The sequence below is a fragment of the Oncorhynchus keta genome, chromosome 4 (assembly GCF_023373465.1).
Source record: "Oncorhynchus keta strain PuntledgeMale-10-30-2019 chromosome 4, Oket_V2, whole genome shotgun sequence".
NCBI classification, from domain to species: Eukaryota; Metazoa; Chordata; class Actinopteri; order Salmoniformes; family Salmonidae; genus Oncorhynchus; species Oncorhynchus keta.
The window spans coordinates 22,244,441-22,268,048 of NC_068424.1; the positions used below are offsets into that span (position 1 = coordinate 22,244,441).

Sequence of the window (23,608 nt, forward strand, 5' to 3'; positions counted from 1 at the left end):
GATTGTTATATCTGAGTGTTGATTCTAGTGGGATTGAAATTGACCCCACTTCTGGTGAACAAATGAAGTGTTATTTGAATCACAGTGGAATAAACACTGTGTGGTTTTCTTTAATTCTCTGAGTGAAAAAGTCCTAGGAGGGGCCTCTATCCTTTTTCCCAGAATGCTTTGTTGCAGGTAGATTTTTAGAATAGTTTTTTTTATATCTATGTTTCTGCATGCATGTTGTTTGATTAATTGATTTTATACAATTTCTAAACGAATCCAACCTGTAACGGGTTGGACCTATTGCACCCGTTACTGAGATGGTGGTTCCAGTTTATATGGTTTAGGTAGTCTTGTTTGTCAAGTCCTTCACCTTAGCAGTCATTCTGAATACAGGTTGTGGGTGATATAATATTCCAATTATTTGCTGGATTCTGATAGGAATTACTAATCACTTCACAAACCAGTTTATTGTGATTTGCAGGTCTGATGTGGCCCATGAGCCAGAATTTTCAGACCACAATGTTGCACAATTAAAGACCTTACCAAATGTGCAATATATGGTCATACAGGGTTCACTTTAAATTGAAACATATTCACTTTGGCAGTCACTTGGGCAGCTTCAGGATGAAGAGTTATTGAATGCAACAGGCATGTCTGTCACTCAAATTGACTTGAATGGCATGCTGGGCAATATTCAAATAAGGCTTTACAACCTGTGATGTTACAATACCCCCCCCCAAAATACTGTAACACTAAATAAAATCAAATCTAAGTTTATTGGTCACTACACATTTTATGTGGTCCTTCTGTAGCTCAGTTGGTAGAGCATGGCGCTTGTAACGCCAGGGTAGTGGGTTCGATTCCCGGGACCACCCATACATAGAATGTATGCACACATGATTGTAAGTCGCTTTGGATAAAAGCGTCTGCTAAATGGCATATATTATATTATATATTATATTATGTTTTGCCTGTTCAATACAATCCTAATTTAAGTCCGAATTTGCCACACCCATGGTGTTAAGGCCCAACACTCCAAGGGTGTTAGTTTGTGAACACTTTGAAACGTGTTAGTTTAAATCTGTTTCGGTGGGTGACATATCATTTCTAAGAAAGTGCTACATTTAACACTGTGTGCTAAAATTCTGATCTCAAATTTGTTGTGTAGTAATTACATTTTCGAAAGGGAATAGATGATGTCCCAGCAGTAAATGGATGAAAAAGGGTTTGACGCCACCACATTCATTGTGTCTATTAGGATGATATGAATTCCCCTTTATCTTTTCTATTTTCCAGAAAGTATGCATTTACCAGGCTATATTTGACACTTAACAGCATTGCTTAATAATACCTGTACATTTAATTCAGCCTGCATTCAAATGTGCCAGTGAACCGAGAATAAGCATTCCATAAGTGTTCTATAAGCGTTCTGTGAATCCCCAACTATCGGACGCAGGGTGTATTCTCAGATGACACAGGAGATAATTGGGGATCCACTTCCAGCAGGAGTCGCAACCCAAATAATTTAGGGAGACCAATTATAGATGTCTCAGAGATATTTCATCTGTATGGCAGCCTACGGCAGGGCCTCTGCCATCAATCAGATTAGGACAGATTACAATTTGTCTTTCTTTTGTCCCACGGGCGGTTGAATAGTGATTTGTTTTGCTCCTCATTGTCAGCGCACATAGAGAGAGACTGAGCTAAGCTGCTCAACAGACAAAGGGAGAGTTTAACTGTAGGTTGAAAGGCTTGTACTGACTACAAACACCAAGCCTTAAAACTTTGAGAAAGGACCGATTCACTTCCCTCCTTTTGCCATGAATGCACTGAAAACATCAGATAACCATTAACATATTTTCCTCAATGTCCCTGCTGGTATCTTTCTCTTTTCCCTTTTCCATCCATTGAACACTTTTGTGGAGTCTCCATTATAATGTGAATGCTGTTTTTGTGCAGTGTTTATTGGATGCTCTTAGCGAGCTCTGTTATTGTGAACAAAAATAGACCAGCCTCTGTGTGTCAGATATTTCGTTTTCTTGTTATGCAGAAGTGACATAAAGGAGCCGTGTTTATGATGGATCTGTCTTGGACTGATTCATTGTGGAGGCATGCAAATGGCCACCACCTTCAGTTAGATTTGTCAATGTAACACGTAATGGGTCCCTTTACTGTAAATGCATGTAGTGGGCAAAAAATACACCTATACATATCCAGCTGAGGTTTCTCTCTCTCTTTTTTTCATTACTTAAAAAAAAAATCCAGCTCCCTCTTTTTTTTCTTTATCTTTTTTCGCTCTATCTAGATCTCTCTATTTTTCTCACACCTCTCTTTCTGTCTGGAGAATGATGTATGCTTGTAATGGCCGCTGGGCTGCCATTATCTTTATTCGACTTATGCATGTTTGTGTAACAGAGCTCATTTGTGACCAATAAACAATACCCAGGAGTAGTGCATCACACCATCAAGGTAAATGGAATCTATTTTAGGTAGCAGGCATTAATACCCCCCCCCCCCCTAGCATCAGGTCAAGGTGGCAACATCCATCCTATTATCTCTATGGAATTGGAGCCTGTTGATAACTTTATTAATTCCTGTCAGGTACACAGTTCATGCTGCATTACAAAGGCCTGTTGCTGTAGATGGTCTCCTGGGGCTGGGGTGTAATTGTCTCTTTGGATAACAGCAGTGGAGTTGGCTGGAAAATATAAATTGTGCTTAGCTTTTAGTGTTGTGGTGGGCTTAATAAGGCTATGTTGTTTACACGGTTGGTCCTTCGCCAACCACTTTACTGAAGGTCAAAGGACATGCTGTGGGCTGAAACCTCTGCTAAATGACTAAAATGTAAACTCGATGTGCAATGCAATATTTACATGAAGAGCTAGCCCTACTGTACTTAGTCCCGCAAGGGAGGGTTACGCCACACAACGGCACCCCATGCCCAGAGCCTTGGCAGCCACCCTCTCCCAGTTAATCAGAGAGGCTGTAGTCAGATCATCCACACTCACCTTCAGGCCTCCTCAAGCACTAGCTCCCTTCCCCCTCTCTCTGTCACACCTCCTGGAGACCTTCCCGTCACTCCACCAATTAATAATAGGCCCTCCCTATCTAATATGGAAGGTTCTATTGACTGCCTGGGAATGCAGTGGCATTTAAAGGGAGAATATGGGAGCCATTCAATCAAATCCTCATTGCAGTATTATTTAAGCTGTAGTTTATAAACAAACCTTATTGATAACAAAAAAAAATGAAATCTCTAGGTCGTTTTGGGGACACTTAACGCTAGATGGCAGAGGACTTTGCCTCACAAGTAGTTGTTTCTACTTTTTAGAATATGGTACGTTTACATGAATTGGAGTGTAAACAAAGTAAAATGCATTGCATTAATTGACTATTGCATGTTTGCCTATCATTCTGAACCAATGTGTTTTTGTTCTTTTCAGTCTCTGGCTTCTAATAGATCTGTGAAGACATAGAATGTGATTGGAATGGAAGCTCGGAGAAGGAGTCCCTGATTGGCCGAAAGACTGGGCGGGTGCACATACCAAACGGTGAGTCACTTTGGAGTTTCACAGAACCGCTAGAGAGTTCACTTAACATGAGGGTACCAGTGGTCAATGGTCAGAATGATGATTTAAGTCCCTTTCAGGGTCATACACGATTATCTTGTGGTTACAGTGCCTTCAGAAAGTATTCGTACCCCTTGACTTATTCCACATGTTGTGTTACAGCCTGAATTCAAAATTGATTAAATATTTTTTTTAAATCTCACCCACTTACCTTACATTCAGTCCCAGATATACAGTGCTTTTGGAAAGTATTCAGACCCATTGACTTTTTCCACATTTTGTTACGTTACAGCCTTATTCTAAAATAGATTAAGTTGTTTTTTTCCTCATCAAACTACACACAATACCCCATAATGACAAAGTGAAAACATGTATTTTTTTGAAATATTAAAACATTTATTGAAAATGAAATGCAGAAATAACAAATTTACGTAAGTATTCACATTCTTGAGTATTGACTCAAGGGTGTGAATACTTATGTGATATTTGTGAGCCTTTCTTGGTGAAAGGCTCTGCATGGTCGTTCCAATGCAGAAATCAGGGCATTAATACTTATTGCGCTTCGCTGAGCAGAGCTGTTATGAAGGAAGTTGTCAAGGAAGTGAGGTTGTGTTTATACTGGCCCTACCGTCAACCAATTATGTCAATGCAGTGCTATACGACGCTCCCCGCATTGTTATAACATTTGGGCAGGACACGGCGATGCGGTACAGAGCTCAATTTGTCCTTCTGTATGCCGATGGAGGCTCCGCAATTGCGTCATACGGCGCTTCTGACCACATTTTCGTCTCAAGCATAAATGGGCTTTTAGTCTCTAAGAGCTTTGCACACCTGAATTGTACAATATGTGCACATTTATTCTTAAAAAAATATTCAAGGAAGGTCAAGTTAGTTGTTGATCATTGGTAGACAGCCATTTTAAATTTTTCCCTTATATTTTCAAGACGATTTAAGTCAAAACTGTAATTATGCCACTCAGGACCATTAAATGTCATCTTGGTAAGCAACTCCAGTGTAGATTTGGCCTTGTGTTTTATGTTATTATTCTGCTCAAAGGTGAATTTATCTCCCAGTGTCTTTGGGAAAGAAGACTGAACGTTTTCCTCTAGGATTTTGCCTGTGCTTAGGTCTATTCCATTTTTATCCTAAACTACTCCCTAGTCATTAGATTCAAGATGGCGCTGATAAAGATGGCAGCTTTGCCTCAAGTCCTTAGGAAACTGTGCAGTTTTTAATATTTTTTGATGTATTATTTATTCAATTGTTAGCCCAGAAAACCTTAAGTGTTATTGCATACAGCCGGGAGGAACTGTTGGATATCAGAGAGATATCAACTTACCAGCACAACCAGCACTACGACCAGGAATACAACTGTCCCAAAGCGAACCCTTTGCCTGCAACTCCCAGGGCATTTGAACTGATTCCAGAGGCTGACCACAAAACAATGCCGTCGGAGGAGAGGGTGCTGGCGCCGTCTTCTAGTGCGGCTTCGGATGCACGCACACCACCCACCGCTTCCGAGTATTTTACACGCTAATGTTCAATCCCTAGTTAACCTGTCTGGGAATGGGGTTCCGCTAGCCAACAGCCAATGAAATTGCAGGGCGCCAAATACAAATCAAGGAAAATCTTATAAATCAAATTTCTCAAACATACAAGTATTAGGCACCATTTTAAAGATAACATTCTCGTTAATCCAGAAACAGTGTCTGATTTAAAAAATGCTTTACAGCGAAAGCTCCACAAACGATTGTTAGGTCACCACCAAGTCACAGAAAAACCCAGCCTATTTTCCAGCCAAAGATAGGAGTCACAAAAAGCACAAAGATATAAAATGAATCACTAACCTTTGATGATCTACATCTGATGACACTCAGGACTACATGTTACACAATACATGTATGTTTTGTTCGATAAAGTGCATATTTATATCCAAAAATCTCATTTTACATTGGCGTGTTATGTTTAGTAGTTCCAAAACATACAGTGATTTTTCAGAGAGCCATATGAATTTACAGATATACTCATTATAAATGTTGATGAAAATACATTTGTTATACATGGAAATATAGATACATTTCTCCTTAATGCAACCACTGTGTCAGATTTCAAAAAAACTTTACGGAAAAAGCATAATCTGAGTATGGCGCTCAGAGCCCAAAACAGCCAAAAGAAGTATCCGCCATGTTGCGCAGTCAACATTGGTCAGAAAGAGCATTATAAATATTCACTTACCTTTGATGATCTTCATCAGAATGCACTACCAGGAATCCCAGTTCGACAATAAATGTTTGATTTGTTCCATAAAGTCCATCAATTATGTCCAAATAGCTTCTCTTGTTTGGGCGTTTGGTAAACCAATCGAAACACGCTTTCAGGTCCAACCGAACGTCGGACGAAAAGTTCAAAAAGTTATATTACAGGTCGTAGAAACTTGTCAAACTAAGTTTAGAATCAATCTTTAGGATGTTTTTATCATAAATGTTCTATAATGTTCCAACCGGAGAATTCCATTGTCTGTAGAAAAGCAATGTAACGAAAGCTACCTCTCATGTGAAATGCGCTTGACTGAGAATGAGGCTGCTGCCAGATCCCTTAGTCAAACAGCTCTCATCCGGCCCCCCTTCACAGTAGAAGCCTGAAACCACGCTCTAAAAACGGTTGACATCTAGTGGAAGCCTTAGGAAGTGCAAAATTACCCATATCCCACTGTATTCGATAGGGGCTGAGTTCAAAAACTACAAACCTCAGATTTCCCACTTTCTGTTTGGATTTTTTCTCAGGTTTTTGCCTGCCATATGAGTTCTGTTATACTCACAGACATCATTCAAACAGTTTTAGAAGCTTCAGTGTTTTCTATCCAATACTAATAATAATATGCATATATTAGCATCTGGGACTGAGTAGGAGGCAGTTTACTCTGGGCACGCTATTCATTTAAAAGTGAAAATGCTGCCCCCTATCCCAAAGAAGTTAACAAAGTTGACGAAATTAGGGAAAGAGTTGCTTTCTTGACAGAGATATCCGGGATTGTAACATACTCTGTTTCACGGAGACATGGCTAGCTGGGGACATGCTGTTGGAGTCTGGACAGCCAACGGGATTTTCAGTCCATCAGGAACAAACATCTCTCTGGTAAGAAGAAGGGCGGGAGTGCATGTTTCATGATTAACAACTCATGGTGTAATTGTAACAACATGCATGAACTCAAGTCCTTTTGTTCACCTGACCTTGAATTCCTCACAATCAAATGCCGACCGTATTATATCCCGCCTCAGTTATCGTCACAGCCGTGGATAGTCCCCCCGCAAGATGCCATCATGGAACTTCATTGGACTTTATGCAAACTGGGAACCATATATCCCGAGGCTGCATTTATTGTAGCTGGTAATTTTAACAATGCTAATCTGAGAACAAGGCTCCCTAAATTCTGTCAGCATATCGATTGCAGTACATGAGCGATTAGCACACTCGACAACTCTAACTTCTGCGATGCATACAAGGCCCTCCCCCGCCCTCCTTTTGGCAAATCTGACCATGACTCCATCTTGTTGCTCCCCTCCTATAGGCAGAAACTAAAACAGGAAGCACCCATGCTTAGGTCTACCCAATGCTGGTCTGACCAATCGGATTCCACTCTTCAAGATTGCTTCGATCACGTGGACTGGCATATGTTTTGAAGATATAAGCCACCTGCATTTGTTTATTAGGCTACTGTGCAGTCTGACAAGTAAACATAGCCTACAGTACATACTATAGTAAACATGGGAAAGTGCCAAATTCTTTACATAAGGGAGAGCAGGCCATGTCCAGACTTTCTCGTGACATCAAGTACTCATTAACTCTTTTTCGGGTTGCATCAGTCATGGACAGAAACTTCTGAGACACAGTGTTAATGATGAACACCCGGAGGTTCACTGGTAAGCCACATTTGCCTCGGGATCTATCCCAGTTGGTATTCTCTGCCCACTTGTGGTATTTCTCTTTGGTTACACATCCTTGGAATAACGGAGCAGCATAACTGTCTGGACGGCCCTTGCTGTGCCTGGTGAGCAGTTGGTCAAGTTATTTTTGTCAGAAGAGGGAGGAATGGAAATATCAGGGTGAACTGACAACCTGACGAACCCGGCAGGTATGTTGACTCTGCCTGTCGGAGGTGGAGTTCCAGAGCTCATAGGTGTGCCTGGTATGGATTGTCACTCCATCTCATTCCTCGCCCTCTTCAACGCGTCATTCTCCGCCTGACTCTCCACCAATGCCGCCTGGCTCTAGACCAATGCATCAGCTGTCGCCCGTGTCTCTGCCTGTTTGCCAAGAAAGCTGTTTGTTTCTAGGTATTTTATTAACTAAGCATAAAGATGTTGAGGAAGAAATACTGTACTGCTGTTTTTAGTTAGAAATGTAAAACTTCAGAGTACTTAAGCATCAAATACATTGCAGGTAGGGGGATGTTCACACCTACAGTAGCTGGGCTATAAAGAGTCGTTTGTCCTGCTAATCGGGCGACAAGTGTTTGAAAACCTGCTTTCAAAATTCCACCAGCTGTCCATCACTACTGTAAATAAAAACACAGCATCTTGTTTACATCTTGTTTACATTCTTTATTGTAACCACAATGTCACAAATAATTTGTATCTACCTTTCCAATTACTTTTAGAATTTGGGATTAATTTCATTAATATTATGGTGTTTCTATTCCAAGAAAAATTAAAAACCCTCTGGGTTTCCATAAGGATGGAATGGAAAATATGGTGCTGTACAACGTGACAGTCGGGAGTACAGTACTGGACTATTTAGCTAATGAATCCCTGTTTCGTGCCGGTCGCAGGAGACTGGGGTTAAATTCCCCGACATGGAGGAAGGACTAGCCTGTCCTTGTAAATAAGCATTTGTTCTTACTTGACTTGCCTAGTTAAATAAAGGTTACACTAACTTCAATATGATCTTTAAGTAAGACCTACACCACTTTTAACAGTACATTACTCAACACTAGTCAGACTCAGGTCGCCTACGGTAAGCCTAAAGTATATTGGAAAATATGACGTGACTCTCCGCCAATAATTACATATACAGGATTGGAGGATATATATGTAATTCAGTGATATTTATTCCCATAGTAATTTGTTATGGATCCATACCTAAATAAACATGGGCATTTTGAAAGAGTATTTTGATCATTCATTTATTAACTTATGTTGCTGGTGGGAGGCTACCGTCCCATCTGGCCAACATCCGGTGAAATTGCAGACCGCGAAATTCAAAAATACCAAATTCAAATATTAAACATTCTTGAAAATATGTGTTATGCATCAAAATAAAGCTTAACTTCTTGTTAATCCAGCCGCTGTGTCAGGTTTCAAAAAGGTTTTACGGCGAAAGCAAACCATGTGATTATCTGAGGACAGCGCCCTGCATACAAACACATGAAAATCATATTTCAACCAGGCAGGTGCACCACAAAAGTCAGAAATAGTGATCTAATTAATGCCTTTTGAAGATCTTCTTCTGTCGGCACTCCAAAATGTCCCAGAAACATCACAAATGGTCCTTTTGTTCGATAATGTCCTTTATGTCCCAAAAATGTCAATTTATTTGTTGCATTTGATTCAGAAATACACTGATTTAAACTCGCCCAACATGCCTACAAAGTATCTAATAAATTACCTGTAAACTTGGTCCAAACATTTCAAACAATGTCTCTAATCCAACCTCAGGTACCCTAAAACAAAAATAATCGATCAAATTTAAAACGGAATAAACTGTTTCTAATTCCTGATTAAAAACAACGTGAAGCGTGCTCCAGTTCACGCTCACCAAAACAGTAGAGTCCACCTGGAGTGACATTTACAATGAATAGGACTACTTCTTCATTTCTCAAAATAAAAACATTGAATGACTTCTAAAGACTGTTGACATCTAGTGGAAGCCATAGGAACTGCGACCAGGTTCCTAATAATAAGGGTATCCCATAGAAAACAATTGGGAAATCCTATGACCTCAATTTTTTCCCCCCCTGGATGGTTTGTCCTCAGGGTTTCGCCTGCCATATCAGTTCTGTTATACTCACAGACATTATTTTAACAGTTTTAGAAACTTTAGAGTCTTTGCTATCCAAATCTACAAATCTAATTTTATGCATATCCTAACTTCTGGAGGTCTGGAAGTGAAAATACTGCCTCCTACCCAAGAGAGGTTAACGAAAGCATAAAGATGCCATTATTAGTTACATTGTTTTAGTTTGAATCTGCAGACTAGCACAAAGAACAGAACAGCAGGAACGTTTCCCTAATCAACACCATTTATTAGTGCAATGCCCCTTAAAGTGTTGCCAGTGCAGCGAGGTGGGGTCCCCCCCTCCCTTCCTGTGTGTGCGGCTCTGCGGCCCATCCTGTGCCCTCGTGCATTGAACCTCGTGCACTTTCAATGAATACAGCTGGAGAACTGCAAGGCAATCCCATTGTGCGCCACTCAGGAGCAATGAACAATTTGACCAATATATATTGTCCTGCTAATAACAGGGTTAATAATATATCTGTGAGAATATGCAACGGGCTTTTATATAATTTTTAATTAATAATAACAATTGCTTTGTTAAAAAAATAACAATACTTTGGAGATTTTGTTTTCAAAGAATATAAAATGAGAGAGGAAAAAGGCCATTCTTGAACATGGGGTGAGACATTGTTACTAATTTGTAAATAAAGCCAGTTTGTTATTTAGAATGATTTTATTTCTGTTTTTAGAGAGAGAAACCAAAAACCTACAATCATCTCATGGGTCTCCCCGTTGAGGGCGGCAGGGTATTGAACTTTTTATTTTTAATTAATATTTTTTTTTGCTTTGCTATTATGGGGTATTGTGTGTAGATTGATGACGGGTGGAAAAACAATTGAATCTATTTTAGAATAAATCTAATTTAACAAAATGTGGAAAAAGTTGAGGTGTCTTATTTGTTTCCGAATGCACTGTATGTACTGTACATATAGGTAGGGGTAAAGTGACTAGCAGCAGTGCATGTGGTCAGAGTGAAGGTATGTGTGTGTGTTGGGTTGTGTAATGTAATGTAATGTAAGTGTAACCTGTTCTGTACCGGTACCTTTCTGCATTGTGTTCTGGTAAGGTGTAGATGGAAGATTAGGCTCTGGACACAATTCTGCCGGTTGTCTCTCTTTTAAGGACTGCATGGAATGTGTACAAATACGAGGCAAAAGTTAATGCTGATGTCTGGGCTCCCATACAAGTATATTCTCCTTTCCTCATCACGCTCTGAGCACACTCAGGAGTAAAAGCATCAACAAGAAAATGCACATTTCAGTTTATAAATGTTGTACACTAATAATCTGCTAATAAGTGCTCAATATTTCTTAGAGTATACTATTGTACCATTATACCTGAGGCATACTAATGAAGCAACAACGCCATTTTTGAAATGACCGGACAGGTAACAAAATGAACGAAAGGTAACTAGGCACATTAAACATGAAATACAAAATCGTAACATTTCACAACATACCTGCATGGAATGGGTACAAATACAAGGCAAAAGTTAATGCTGCCGTCTGGACTCCCATACAAGTATATTTTATTTATTTATTTCACCTTTATTTAACCAGGTAGGCTAGTTGAGAACAAGTTCTCATTTGCAACTGCGACCTGGCCAAGATAAAGCATAGCAGTGTGAACAGACAACAACACAGAGTTACACAGGGAATAAACAATAAACAAAACAATAAATAAATAAAAAAACAAGTCAATAACATAGTAGAAAAAAATTATCTATATACATTTTGTGCAAAAGGTATGAGGTAGGCAATTAATAGGCCATAGGAGTGAATAATTACAATTTAGCAGATTAATACTGGAGTGATAAATGATCAGATGGTCATGTGCATGTAGAGATACTGGTGTGCAAAAGAGCAGAAAAGTAAATAAATAAAAACAGTATGGGGATGAGGTAGGTGAATTGGGTGGGCTATATACGGATGGACTATGTACAGCTGCGATCTGTTAGCTGCTCAGATAGCAGATGTTTAAAGTTGGTGAGGGAAATAAAAGTCTCCAATTTCAGCAATTTTTGCAATTCGTTCCAGTCGCAGGCAGCAGAGAACTGGAAGGAAAGGCGGCCAAATGAGGTTTTGGCCTTAGGGATGATCAGTGAGATACACCTGCTGAAGCGCGTGCTACGGGTGGGTGTTGCCATTGTGAACAGTGAACTAAGGCGGAGTTTTCCTGAGCATAGACTTGTAGATGACCTGGAGCCACTGGGTCTGGCATAGAACATGTAGCGAGGGCCAGCCGACTAGAGCATACAGGTCGCAGTGGTGGGTGGTATAAGGTGCTTTAGTAACAAAACAGATGGCACTGTGATAAACTGCATCTAGTTTGCTGAGTAGAGTATTGGAAGCTATTTTGTAGATGACATCGCCGAAGTCGAGGATCGGTAGAATAGTCAGTTTTACTAGGGTAAGTTTTGCGGCGTGAGTGAAGGAGGCTTTGTGGCGAAATAGAAAGCTAGATTTGATTTTGGATTGGAGATGTTTGATATCTGGAGGGAGAGTTTGCAGTCTCGCCAGACACCTGGGTACTTAGATGTCCACATATTCTAGGTCGGAACCATCCAGGGTGGTGATGCTAGTCGGCGTGTGGGTTCAGGCAGCGAAAGGTTGAAAAGCATGCATTTGGTTTTACTAGCGTTTAAGAGCAGTTGGAGGCCACGGAAGGAGTGTTGTATGGCATTGAAGCTCGTTTGGAGGTTAGATAGCACAGTGTCCAATGACGGGCCGAAAGTATATAGAATGGTGTCGTCTGCGTAGAGGTGGATCAGGGAATCGCTCACAGCAAGAGCAACATCATTGATATATACAGAGAAAAGAGTCGGCCTGAGAATTGAACCCTGTGGTACCCCCATAGAGACTGCCAGAGGACTGTACAACATGCCCTCCGATTTGACACTGAACTCTGTCTTCAAAGTAGTTGGTGAACCAGGCAAGGCAGTTATTAGAAAAACCCGAGGCTACTGAGTCTGCCGATAAGAATATGGTGATTGACAGAGTCGAAAGCCTTGGCCAGGTCAACGAAGACGGCTGCACAGTACTGTCTTTTATCGATGGTGGTTATGATATTGTTTAGTACTTTGAGCGTGGCTGAGGTGCACCCGTGACTGGCTCGGATACCGGATTGCACAGTGGAGAATGTACGGTGGGATTCGAGATGGTCAGTGATCTGTTTGTTGACTTGGCTTTCGAAGACCTTAGATAGGCAGGGCAGGATGGATATAGGTCTGTAACAGTTTGGGTCTAGGGTGTCTCCCCCTTTGAAGAGGGGGATGACCGCGGCAGCTTTCCAATCCTTGGGGATTTCAGATGATACGAGGGGGGATTGAACAGGCTGGTAATAGGGGTTGCGACAATGGCGGAAGACAGTTTCAGAAATAGAGGGTCCAGATTGTCAAGCCCAGCTGATTTGTATGGGTCCAGGTTTTGCAGCTCTTTCAGAACATCTGCTATCTGGATTTGGGTAAAGGAGAAGCTGGGGAGGAGTGGGCGAGTAGCTGCGGGGGGGTGGAGCTGTTGGCCGAGGTTGGGGTAGACAGGAGGAAGGCATGGCCAGCCGTTGAGAAATGCTTGTTGAAGTTTTCGATTATCATGGATTTATCGGTGGTGACCGTGTTACCTAGCCTCAGTGCAGTGGGCAGCTGGGAGGAGGTGCTCTTGTTCTCCATGGACTTTAGTGTCCCAGAACATTTTGGAGTTAGAGCTACAGCAAATTTCTGCTTGAAAAAGCTGACCTTTTCTTTCCTGACTGACTGCGTGTATTGGTTCCTGACTTCCCTGAACAGTTGCATATCGCGGGGACAATTCGATTCTATTGCAGTCCGCAATAGAGGGCAGTCTGGTCTGGAGTTAACCAATCTGTTCTTAGTTCTGCATTTTTTTTTAACGGAGCATGCTTGTCTAAGATGGTGAGGAAGTTACTTTTAAAGAATGACCGGGCATCCTCAACTGACGGGATGAGGTCAATATCCTTCCAGGATACCCGGGCCAGGTCGATTAGAAAGGCCTGCTCGCAGAAATGTTTTAGGGTGCGTTTGACAGTGATGAGGGGTGGTCGTTTGACCGCGGACCCGTAGCGGATACAGGCAGTGATCGCTGAGATCCTGATTGAAGACAGCAGAGGTGTATTTGGAGGGCAAGTTGGTCAGGATAATGTCAATTAGGGTGCCCATGTTTATGGATTTAGGGTTGTACCTGGTGGGTTCCTTGATGATTAGTGTGAGATTGAGGGCATCTAGCTTAGATTGTCAGACTGCCGGGGTGTTAAGCATATCCCAGTTTAGGTCACCTAACAGAACAAACTCTGAAGCTAGATGGGGGGCGATCAATTCACAGATGGTATCCAGGGCACAGCTGGGAGCTGAGGGGGGTCAGTAGCAAGCGGCAACAGTGAGAGACTTATTTCTGGAGAGATTAATTTTTTTTAATTAGAAGTTCGAAATGTTTGGGCATAGACCTGGAAAGTATGACAGAACTTTATGACAGAACTTTGCAGACTATCTCTGCAGTAGATTGCAACTCCTCCCCCTTTGGCAGTTCTATCTTGACGGAAGATGTTATAGTTGGGTATGGAAATCTCAGAATTTTTGGTGGCCTTCCTAAGCCAGGATTCAGACACGGCATTGACATCAGGGTTGGCAGAGTGTGCTAAAGCAGTGAGTAAAACAAACTTTGGGAGGAGGCTACTGATGTTGACATGCATGAAACCAAGGCTTTTTCGATCACAGAAGTCAACAAATGGGGACATGCAGGGCCTTGGTTTACCTCCACATCACCCGAGAAACAGAGGAGGAGTAGGATGAGTGTGCGGCTAAAGGCTATCAAAACTGGTCGCCTGGAGTGTTGGGGACAAGGAATAAAAGGAGCAGATTTATGAGTGTGGTAGAATAAATTCAGGGCATAATGTGCAGACAGGGGTTTGGTGGAGGTAAGCCCAGGCACTGGGTGATGATGAGAGAGGTTGTATCTTTGGACATGCTGGTTATAATGGGTGAGGTCACCGCATGTGTGGGAGGTGGGACAAAGGAGGTATCAGAAGTGTGAGGAGTGGAACTAGGAGCTCTATTGTAAACTAAAACAACGATAACTAACCTGAACAACAGTATTCAAGGCATATTGGTATTTGAGAGAGACATACAGCAAGGCATAAAGTAATCGCATGTCTTGATTGGGAGAGCTTGCTATAACAACAGGTGAGACAACAACAGCTAGTCAGCTAACAGAACAACAGCAGGTAAAATGGCGATGACTAGGCAGAGAGGGTCCGATTAACTACACACAGAGCCTAAGTTTGCGGTTGGGGCCGACAGATAAAACATAAATAAAGATAATGGAGTATCGTGATTAATGGACTGTCCAGCAGGCATCAGCTATGTCGCCAAATGATCATAGTGTCCAGTGGGCAGCAGTAGATGGAACAAGGAAGCTGCCACTACGCTAGCACGCGGGCGACACAGCGTTTAACATTTGTAGCCCGGGGGTTGGTGGGGGGGGGGGGGTCTGCTCAGACGGAGGCCGGTTGAAGGCACAGTGGATGGAGTATTCGTCGGCAGACCAGTCGTGGTGGTGCGGCGGCGGGGGGCCGTGTCGACAGAGAATCCAAGCCAGATGGCGAAAGAGGTGTTGTATATTTTAGTTTGCTAGCAGGGAGATTTGCCTGGCTCACGGCTAACTGGTGCTAGCTTCGTGGCCAAGGTCCAGAGTTTACAGCAAGGATCCGGTGGAGTATTTGGCTCTAGCCGTGTATGAGTGGGGTTCGGGTGAACAGCTGAGTAGGCCGGGACGTTGGCCTCAGGGATAGCTTCGGTACTGGGTGCAAGCTAGCTGTGAAGATCAGAAGTAGTGGTCCAGGGATTACGGTAGGAATCCGGCGTTGTTGTGGAGAGACAATTCGATACTGGTAGACAGAGTATTATCCAGGCTAAAAAGAGGGCTGGCTGTGCAGAAGGTAAAAGCCGCTAGCTGTGGCTAACAATGACTAAACAGCTTGTAGCTAATTAGCTGGTTAGCTTCTGGAGGTTCTTGAATGTTTTCTAAAATTAAAAATAATAGCAATTCTGTATCACATTGGGGAGGCAGGTTACCGGAAGGTATATTCGAATTGAAAATCTAAAATTGATTGAAAATAAATATGGGTCCAGTGAGTGGTTGGGCTGGCTGGGGACACGGCGATTCAGACAGTTAGCAGGCCTGTGCTAACAAGCTAACAGTTAGTAGGCCGGGGCTTAACAAGCTAGCAGTTAGTAGACCGGGGCAGGCTAGCAGTTAGCAGGCCAGGTTAGCAAGCAAGCAGATGGCAGGGGCTAGAAAGTTAGCCTTTGGGGAACGTCGCGATGGGGTTAAGTATGTTTTTGGCTCTTCATGCGGTGACGTCGATAGACTGGTCGTGGAATTAGTAGGGTTCCAAGTAGCTCTAGGTAGCTAGCAGGCCTAGCTGGTTAGCATAATAGGCCTTCAGCGGGCAACGCGCCTGAGGGGCCTGTTGGAGTCCTCGGGCAGATTGTCGGTATTCCAGTCGTAGGGGATCTGCGGGGTTCCATGCCCCATACCGGCTGTAGAAGGGGTCCGGATATTGTAGCCCAGGAGTATGCTTCGGTGGTAGCACAGGAGCTCTGGCCGTGCTAGCTTCAAGCTAAGTGGATGGAAACGCTAGCCAGGAGTAGTCATCCGGGGTTGCGGATAGCTAGTTGTGAAGATCCAGATTAAAATGTTCAGTTTGCGGTGGGAATCCGGGGATAAAAATAATAGGTCCGTTATGCTCTGGTTAGAGTCACGTTGTTCGAACTGGTGAGAGCTATTCGAGCTGAAGGTTAGCTGATGACCGCTGGCAATGGTTTGCTGACTGATAGCTGGTAGTTAGCTGGCTAGCTTCAGTTGAGGGATTCCAGATCCGAAGTAAATATAGATACTTTAGAAGAAAAAAAAGTAGATCCACGCTACATTGAGTGAGGCACGTTGCAGGAGAGTATTTAGATATTGAGGTTTAGCAAAATATTTTTAAAAATATGCGAAGAAAAATATGTAAAAAAGATATATACAAGGGACACGACAGGACAAAGACGTCTGACTGCTACGCCATCTTGGAGTCAAAAAGACAGTGCAGAATACCCGTTAGAAAATCATCAGAGAACTCATGCTGTCTGCACCTGAAAGAGAGCCTCCCCCACAACAAAGCTAACAGTAGCTGGGCTAGCCTTGTAAAGTTTCACTCCAACATTATTCCCATTCACCTTTAATATATTTTCCTATAAACAGTAATGCAACACTAAATCAGTGACGATATAACTTTTGCTTGTCATTTCTTGTGCATTTGTGAACATTTACGAACATGTACATACCTCTCCTGTTCACGCTCTGAGCAAACTGAGGAGAAAAAGCATGGCTCCTGTTGATGACATCACAGCATTAACACAATTTAGAATAAATACAATCAAATAATTCACTCTTGAAAGTTGTGTAATCCATCTCAAAATACCTTTGAAAATAATAAATTTAAAATAAATATGAGGGATTATCGGTGAAATACATAAAGTATATTTTACACCTGTTACATAAGTGTGTGGGTACAGTCCAGTGTGTGTGCATAGTCCGTGCGCATAGTCCGTGCAAGAGAGTTAGTGAAACAAAGAGTCTATGCGGGTAGTCCGGGTAGCCATTTGATTAGCTATTTAGCAGTCTTGTGGCTTGGGGGTAAAAGCTGCGGTTCTAATCAAATTCTAATCAAAAACGAAACAATGACTTGTTTTTAAATATGCTGTCTACAGTTACAGGCACCATAATTGCTTCCCATGGGCATATAATACAGAAAAGGTAACTTAGTCTATGGATGGTTATACCCTTATACTGCTCGGAAATGTAATGCTCTATAAACATCATGGAACCATCTTATAAGATCATACTGGCACTTCTCCAGAAACAACAGACGAAATTCCATTGCATTCAGCCATGCACTTTCTCAGCATAAACCAATGGATGGTGAATATTTCTAATAAGTTTGGTTTTTAATCAAATTATTATTTTATTTTTTGAAAACCAACAACAATATTTCTAAATAGGATTGGATCAGAAGCATGTTATCATACATCTCTTCTCTAACTACATGGCACTGTGTGCACAGGCCTAAAATGCCTTTACGCATAACATTCACACGTCTATACAAAATACTAGGCTCTTGTCAATTGTATCGTTGCCTGTGCGAAGCAGATTCATAAAAACAATTGCGGTTAATATAGCATTATAGAAGAACTGCGTAGTTTGGTGGAGCGTGTTTTTGGTAATCGGACGAGGGGTGCTCCTTGAAAATGGGTACGCATAGCCTACTTGCACCAGCAAAATGCAGGTATGTGAATAGTGAAAAAGTGTGAGGGCAAAACCTAAAATATTACAAAGCACTCGCCGTAGATAATTTAAAACCCCTTTATTTAAGGCTTCTTTTGGCTAATGGCCAGGAAAAAAGACACCTATGTGATGTTGCTAAACCAGCCTTGATTAATGTGTGGTTAGGTTATGCTTGATTATTAATTCAATTAAATGGGGGGGAACCCCCCCCCCCCCAAAATGATGTTTTGAAATACGAGATTTACCAGCAGAAAATGTAGTTCTCTCCCCATGGTCACTGTCTGTCATGGCTGAATAGGCTGTGCTTCCGCTCTCAAAATTCATTAGATTATAAACTGCGTTACCTTTTAAAGACCTGTTTTTTGTTAGTCTTAAACTGTCTCATGCACTCTAATGTTAGACAGGTAAATTGCAGAACCTGGTGTTAGGGCTGGAGAATGCCCTAACAATTTGAACGAAATTGAAAACTAACATGTGTCTGGCGTTTGCGCCTCCTTAGCGCCAGACGAAAATGGACACCCATGGCACATTGCAAAAAGGCCAGAAAGCAACAATTATTTTGTCAGAGCAACTGCAAACCATATACACAGAGTGCACAAAACATTAACAGCACTTTCCTAATATTGAGTTGACCCCCTTTTGCTCTCAGAACAGCCTCAATTCGTTGGGACATGGACTCTACAAGGTGTCGAAAGCGTTTCACAGGGATGCTGACCCATGTTGACTCCAATGCTTCCCACAGTTGTGTCAAGTTGGCTGGATGTCCTTTAGGTGGTGGACCATTCTTGATACACATGGGAAACTGTTGAGTGTGAAAAACCCAGCAGCGTTGCAGTTCTTGACACAGTTAAACTGGTGCGCCTGGTAGCTAATACCATACCGCGTTCAAAGGCACTTAAATCTTGTCTTGCCCATTCCCCCTCTGAATGGCACACATATACAAACCGTGTCTCAAGACGAAAAAATAATCCTTCTTTTACCTGTCTCCTCCCCTTCATCTACACTGATTTGAAGTGGATTTAACAAATGATATCAATAAGGGATCATAGCTTTCACCTGGAGTTAACTGGTCAGTCTGTCATGGAAAGAGCAGGTGTCCTTAATGTTTCTACACTCACTGTAAATCCATTCAAAACCCTATTTGAGAGTGTACTATCGTATACAGTAATTAATATACAGGAGTCGGAGTGCAGTGAATCCATTTTGTTTCCGGCCAGCTACAGTACAATCGATTAATCTGCATTGGAAGGCAAACAGTTGCTGCTTCCCACTGCCTTCTAGGAAATCCGGGCCCCTCCAGCTGCGGCCGCCCCCTCTGCCACAGACCCAACTCTTACTTAATTTGACTTTCATGGGAAGCAGTCCTTATCTCTTACCAGGAACTCAATCCAATTTATATCATATACTGCAGAAAGAGATGAGAGATGCATTAATTTCCTCTTTATACAGTAATCATGGGGTTGTTACTGTACTAAGACTTGAGAAAAAACATTTCACTTTGTCTCTTACAACAGGCAATAAGACAGCCAAGCTGCGTATGCGCCCAGTGAACAATTCAAGTAAAATGTCATTTGCTTTGCATTATATGGGTAAACTTCAGAGGACTTTTATGTTTTTATAAAAGGAATGGTGGTGGCTTTCATTGAGTCTGTTCAGAGTGAAAATAGAATGCAAGAGATGTTCTTACAAATAGGAGTAAATTGCGATGTCTCAACTTAAAGCGACTCACACCGTGGAACTTAAATAGTAATTGATTTGTTTTTGCATTCAAATGGCCTGCGTTTGTATATCATGTTGTAGAATCGATCCTGTCTCAAATGATGCAGGCAGAGGATAGGAAGAAAAGGAGTTTCAGCAAGGGCGTGGCGGAGGAATATTGTCTAAGAGTGAGTAGGCCTGGACCTGACCGCACCTGAGCTCATTATCATGACAACATTATACCTGTTGGCTGAAAAGTTGTGTTGCCCAAGTTTCTGTCAGCAAACTAACAACTGTGTCATTTCAGGAGCGACCAAACGAGGACACCGTAAAAATGAAGAACAAAGTGACAAGCACACAAGGTAAACTCTTGAAATGTAAACACTACTAACAAAACAATTAGAGCATTACTTAATGCTACAGTATTAGTGCTTATTGATATGAATGCACAGACCATTTTGTAAAATTCATATCAAATTATTTATTGCTGTCAAATGCTATTTAGAATGCATACATGAATTTACACACAGGAATTCTCCATTGAGAATGCTTTTTAGACTAGGAGTAGACTTAATCTGGGTCCGGGAATCTGAACCATGGTGTTATAAGGAAAGGTGTAATTCAGATCAATGTGGTGTGCAGCAGTGAGGGGTAAGAAGAAGGCATGGTCGTGGGATCAATACCTGGGAGAGAAGAAGGTCATAGCAGCTCCCCTAAGACTCTTCACTGAGGTAAGCAATAACCTTCATCAACCAGTAGGTGTATATAGTGCATTCAGAAAGTATTCAGACCCCTTGACTTTTTCCACATTTTGTTATGTTACAGCCTTATTCTAAAATTGATTAAATTGTTTTTTTCCCATCAATATACACACAATACCTCATGACAAAGCAAAAATCTAGTAAAAATAAATAAATATCACATTTGACATAAGAATTCAGATCCTTTGCTCAGTACTTTGTTGAAGCACCTTTGGCAACTTGAGGCTGTTATCATTTTCTTGGGTATCAAGCTATAAGCTTGGCACACTTGTATTTGGGGAGTTTCTCCCATTCTTCTCTGCAGATCCTCTCAAGCTCTGTCAGGTTGGATGGGGAGTGTCGCTGCACTGCTATTTTCAGGTCTTTCCAGATATGTTTGATCGGGTTCCAGAACGGGCTCTGGCTTGGTCACTCAAAGACATTCAGAGACTTGCCCCGAAGCCACTCCCGCATTGTCTTGGCTGTGTGCTTCAGGTCGTTGTCCTGTTGGAAGGTCCGGAGCGCTCTGAAGCAGGTTTTCATCAATGATCTCTCTGTACTTTCCTCTGTTAATCTTTCCCTCGATCCTGACTAGTCTCCCAGTCCCTGCCGCTGAAAAACATCCCCACAGCATGATGCTGCCACCACCATGCCTCACCTTAGGGATGGTGTCAGGTTTCCTCCAGATGTGACACTTGGCATTCAGGCTAAAGAGTTCAATCTTGGTTTCATCAGACCAGAGAATCTTGTTTCTCATGATCCGAGAGACGTTTAAGTGCCTTTTGGCAAACCCCAAGCGGGCTGTCATGTGCCTTTTACTGAGGAGTTTATTTATTTATTTTATATTTTATTTCACCTTTATTTAACCAGGTAGGCTAGTTGAGAACAGGTTCTCATTTACAACTGCGACCTGGCCAAGATAAAGCATAGCAGTGTGAACAAACAACAACACAGAGTTACACATGGAGTAAACAATAAACAAGTCAATAACAGAGTAGGAAAAAAATAGTCTATATACATTGTGTGCAAAAGGCATGAGGAGGTAGGCAATAAATAGGCCATAGGAGTGAATAATTAGAATTTAGCAGATTAACACTAGAGTGATAAATGATCAGATGGTCATGTGCAAGTAGAGATACTGGTGTGCAAAAGAGCAGAAAGTAAATAGATGAAAACAGTATGGGGATGAGGTAGGTAAATTGAGTGGGCTATTTACAGATGGACTATGTACAGCTGCAGCGATCGGTTAGCTGCTCAGATAGCAGATGTTTAAAGTTGGTGAGGGAAATAAGTCTCCAACTTCAGCAATTTTTGCTATTTGTTCCAGTCACAGGCAGCAGAGAACTGGAAGGAAAGGCGGCCAAAAGAGGTGTTGGCTTTAGGGATGATCAGTTAGATACACCTGCTGGAGCGCGTGCTACGGGTGGGTGTTGCCATCGTGACCAGTGAACTGAGATAAGGCGGAGCTTTACTTAGCATGGACTTGTAGATGACCTGGAGCCTGTGGGTCTGGCGACGAATATGTAGCGAGGGCCAGCCGACTAGAGCATATAGGTTGTAGTGGTGGGTGGTATAAGGTGCTTTAGTAACAAAACGGATGGCACTGTGATAAACTGCATCTAGTTGCTGAGTAGAGTATTGGAAGCTATTTTGTAGATGACATCGCCGAAGTCGAAGATCGGTAGGATAGTCAGTTTTACTAGGGTAAGTTTGGCAGTGTGAGTGAAGGAGGCTTTGTTGCGAAATAGAAAGCCAACTCTAGATTTGATTTTGGATTGGAGATGTTTGATATGAGTCTGGAAGGAGAGTTTACAGTCTAGCCAGACACCTAGGTACTTATAGATGTCCACATATTCTAGGTTGGAACCATCCAGGGTGGTGATGCTAGTCGGGCGTGCGGGTGCAGGTAGCGAACAGTTGAAAAGCATGCATTTGGTTTTACTAGCGTTTAAGAGCAGTTGGAGGCCACGGAAGGAGTGTTGTATGGCAATGAAGCTTGTTTGGAGGTTAGATGGCACAGTGTCCAAGGAAGGGCCAGAAGTATACAGAATGGTGTCGTCTGTGTAGAGGGGGATCAGGGAATTGGCCGCAGCAAGAGCAACATCATTGATATATACAGAGAAAAGAGTCGGCCCGAGAATTGAACCCTGTGGTACCCCCATAGAGACTGCCAGAGGACCGGACAACATGCCCTCCGATTTGACACACTGAACTCTGTCTACAAAGTAGTTGGTGAACCAGGCATGGCAGTTATTAGAAAAACCGAGGCTACTGAGTCTGCCGATAAGAATATGGTGATTGACAGAGTCGAAAGCGTTGGCCAGGTCAACGAAGACGGCTGCACAGTACTGTCTTTTATCAATGGTGGTTATGATATCGCTTAGTACCTTGAGTGTGGCTGAGGTGCACCCGTGACCGTCTTGGAAACCGGATTGCACAGCGGAGAAGGTACTGTGGGATTCGAGATGGTCAGTGATCTGTTTGTTAACTTGGCTTTCGAAGACCTTAGATAGGCAGGGCAGGAGGGATATAGGTCTGTAACAGTTTGGGTCTAGGGTGTCTCCCCCTTTGAAGAGGGGGATGACCGCGGCAGCTTTCCAATCCTTGGGGATCTCAGACGATACGAAAGAGAGGTTGAACAGGCTGGTAATAGGGGTTGCGACAATGGCGGCGGATAGTTTCAGAAATAGAAGTTCCAGATTGTCAAGCCCAGCTGATTTGTATGGGTCCAGGTTTTGCAGCTCTTTCAGAACATCTGCTATTTGGGTAAGGGAGAAGCTGGGGAGGCCTGGGCAAGTAGCTGGGGGGGCAGCTGTTGGCAGAGGTTGGGGTAGCCAGGAGGAAGGCATGGCCAGCCGTTGAGAAATGCTTGTTGAAGTTTTCGATTATCATGGATTTATCGGTGGTGACCGTGTTACCTAGCCTCAGTGCAGTGGGCAACTGGGAGGAGGTGCTCTTGTTCTCCATGGACTTTAGTGTCCCAGAACTTTTTAGAGTTTGAAATTCTGCTTGAAAAAGCTGGCCTTTGCTTTCCTGACTGACTGCGTGTATTGATTCCTGGTCTGGAGTGAACCAAGGGCTATATCTGTTCTAAGTTCTGCATTTTTTGAACGGAGCATGCTTATCTAAGATGGTGAGGAAGTTACTTTTAAAGAATGACCGGGCATCCTCAACTGACGGAATGAGGTCAATATCCTCCCAGGATACCCGCGCCAGGTCGATT

At 42.4% G+C, this 23,608-nt stretch overlaps 1 protein-coding gene across 4 annotated transcripts in view; it reads left to right on the forward strand.

Annotated features, from left to right (window-relative positions):
- Positions 1-23,608, forward strand: part of LOC118370878 (lethal(3)malignant brain tumor-like protein 4) — a 138,751-nt gene that overhangs the window by 4,491 nt on the left and 110,652 nt on the right. Inside the window, exons 2-5 of one of the 4 annotated variants that reach the window (XM_035756099.1) lie at positions 3,432-3,539; positions 19,748-19,833; positions 19,953-20,007; positions 20,288-20,376. In XM_035756099.1, the coding sequence (XP_035611992.1) occupies positions 19,765-19,833; positions 19,953-20,007; positions 20,288-20,376 (213 nt within the window). In that variant the 5' untranslated portion in view covers positions 3,432-3,539; positions 19,748-19,764. The remainder of the gene's footprint in view (positions 1-3,431; positions 3,540-19,747; positions 19,834-19,952; positions 20,008-20,287; positions 20,377-23,608) is intronic. The other 3 variants (XM_035756111.1, XM_035756119.1, XM_035756129.1) reach the window with 3 other exon arrangements.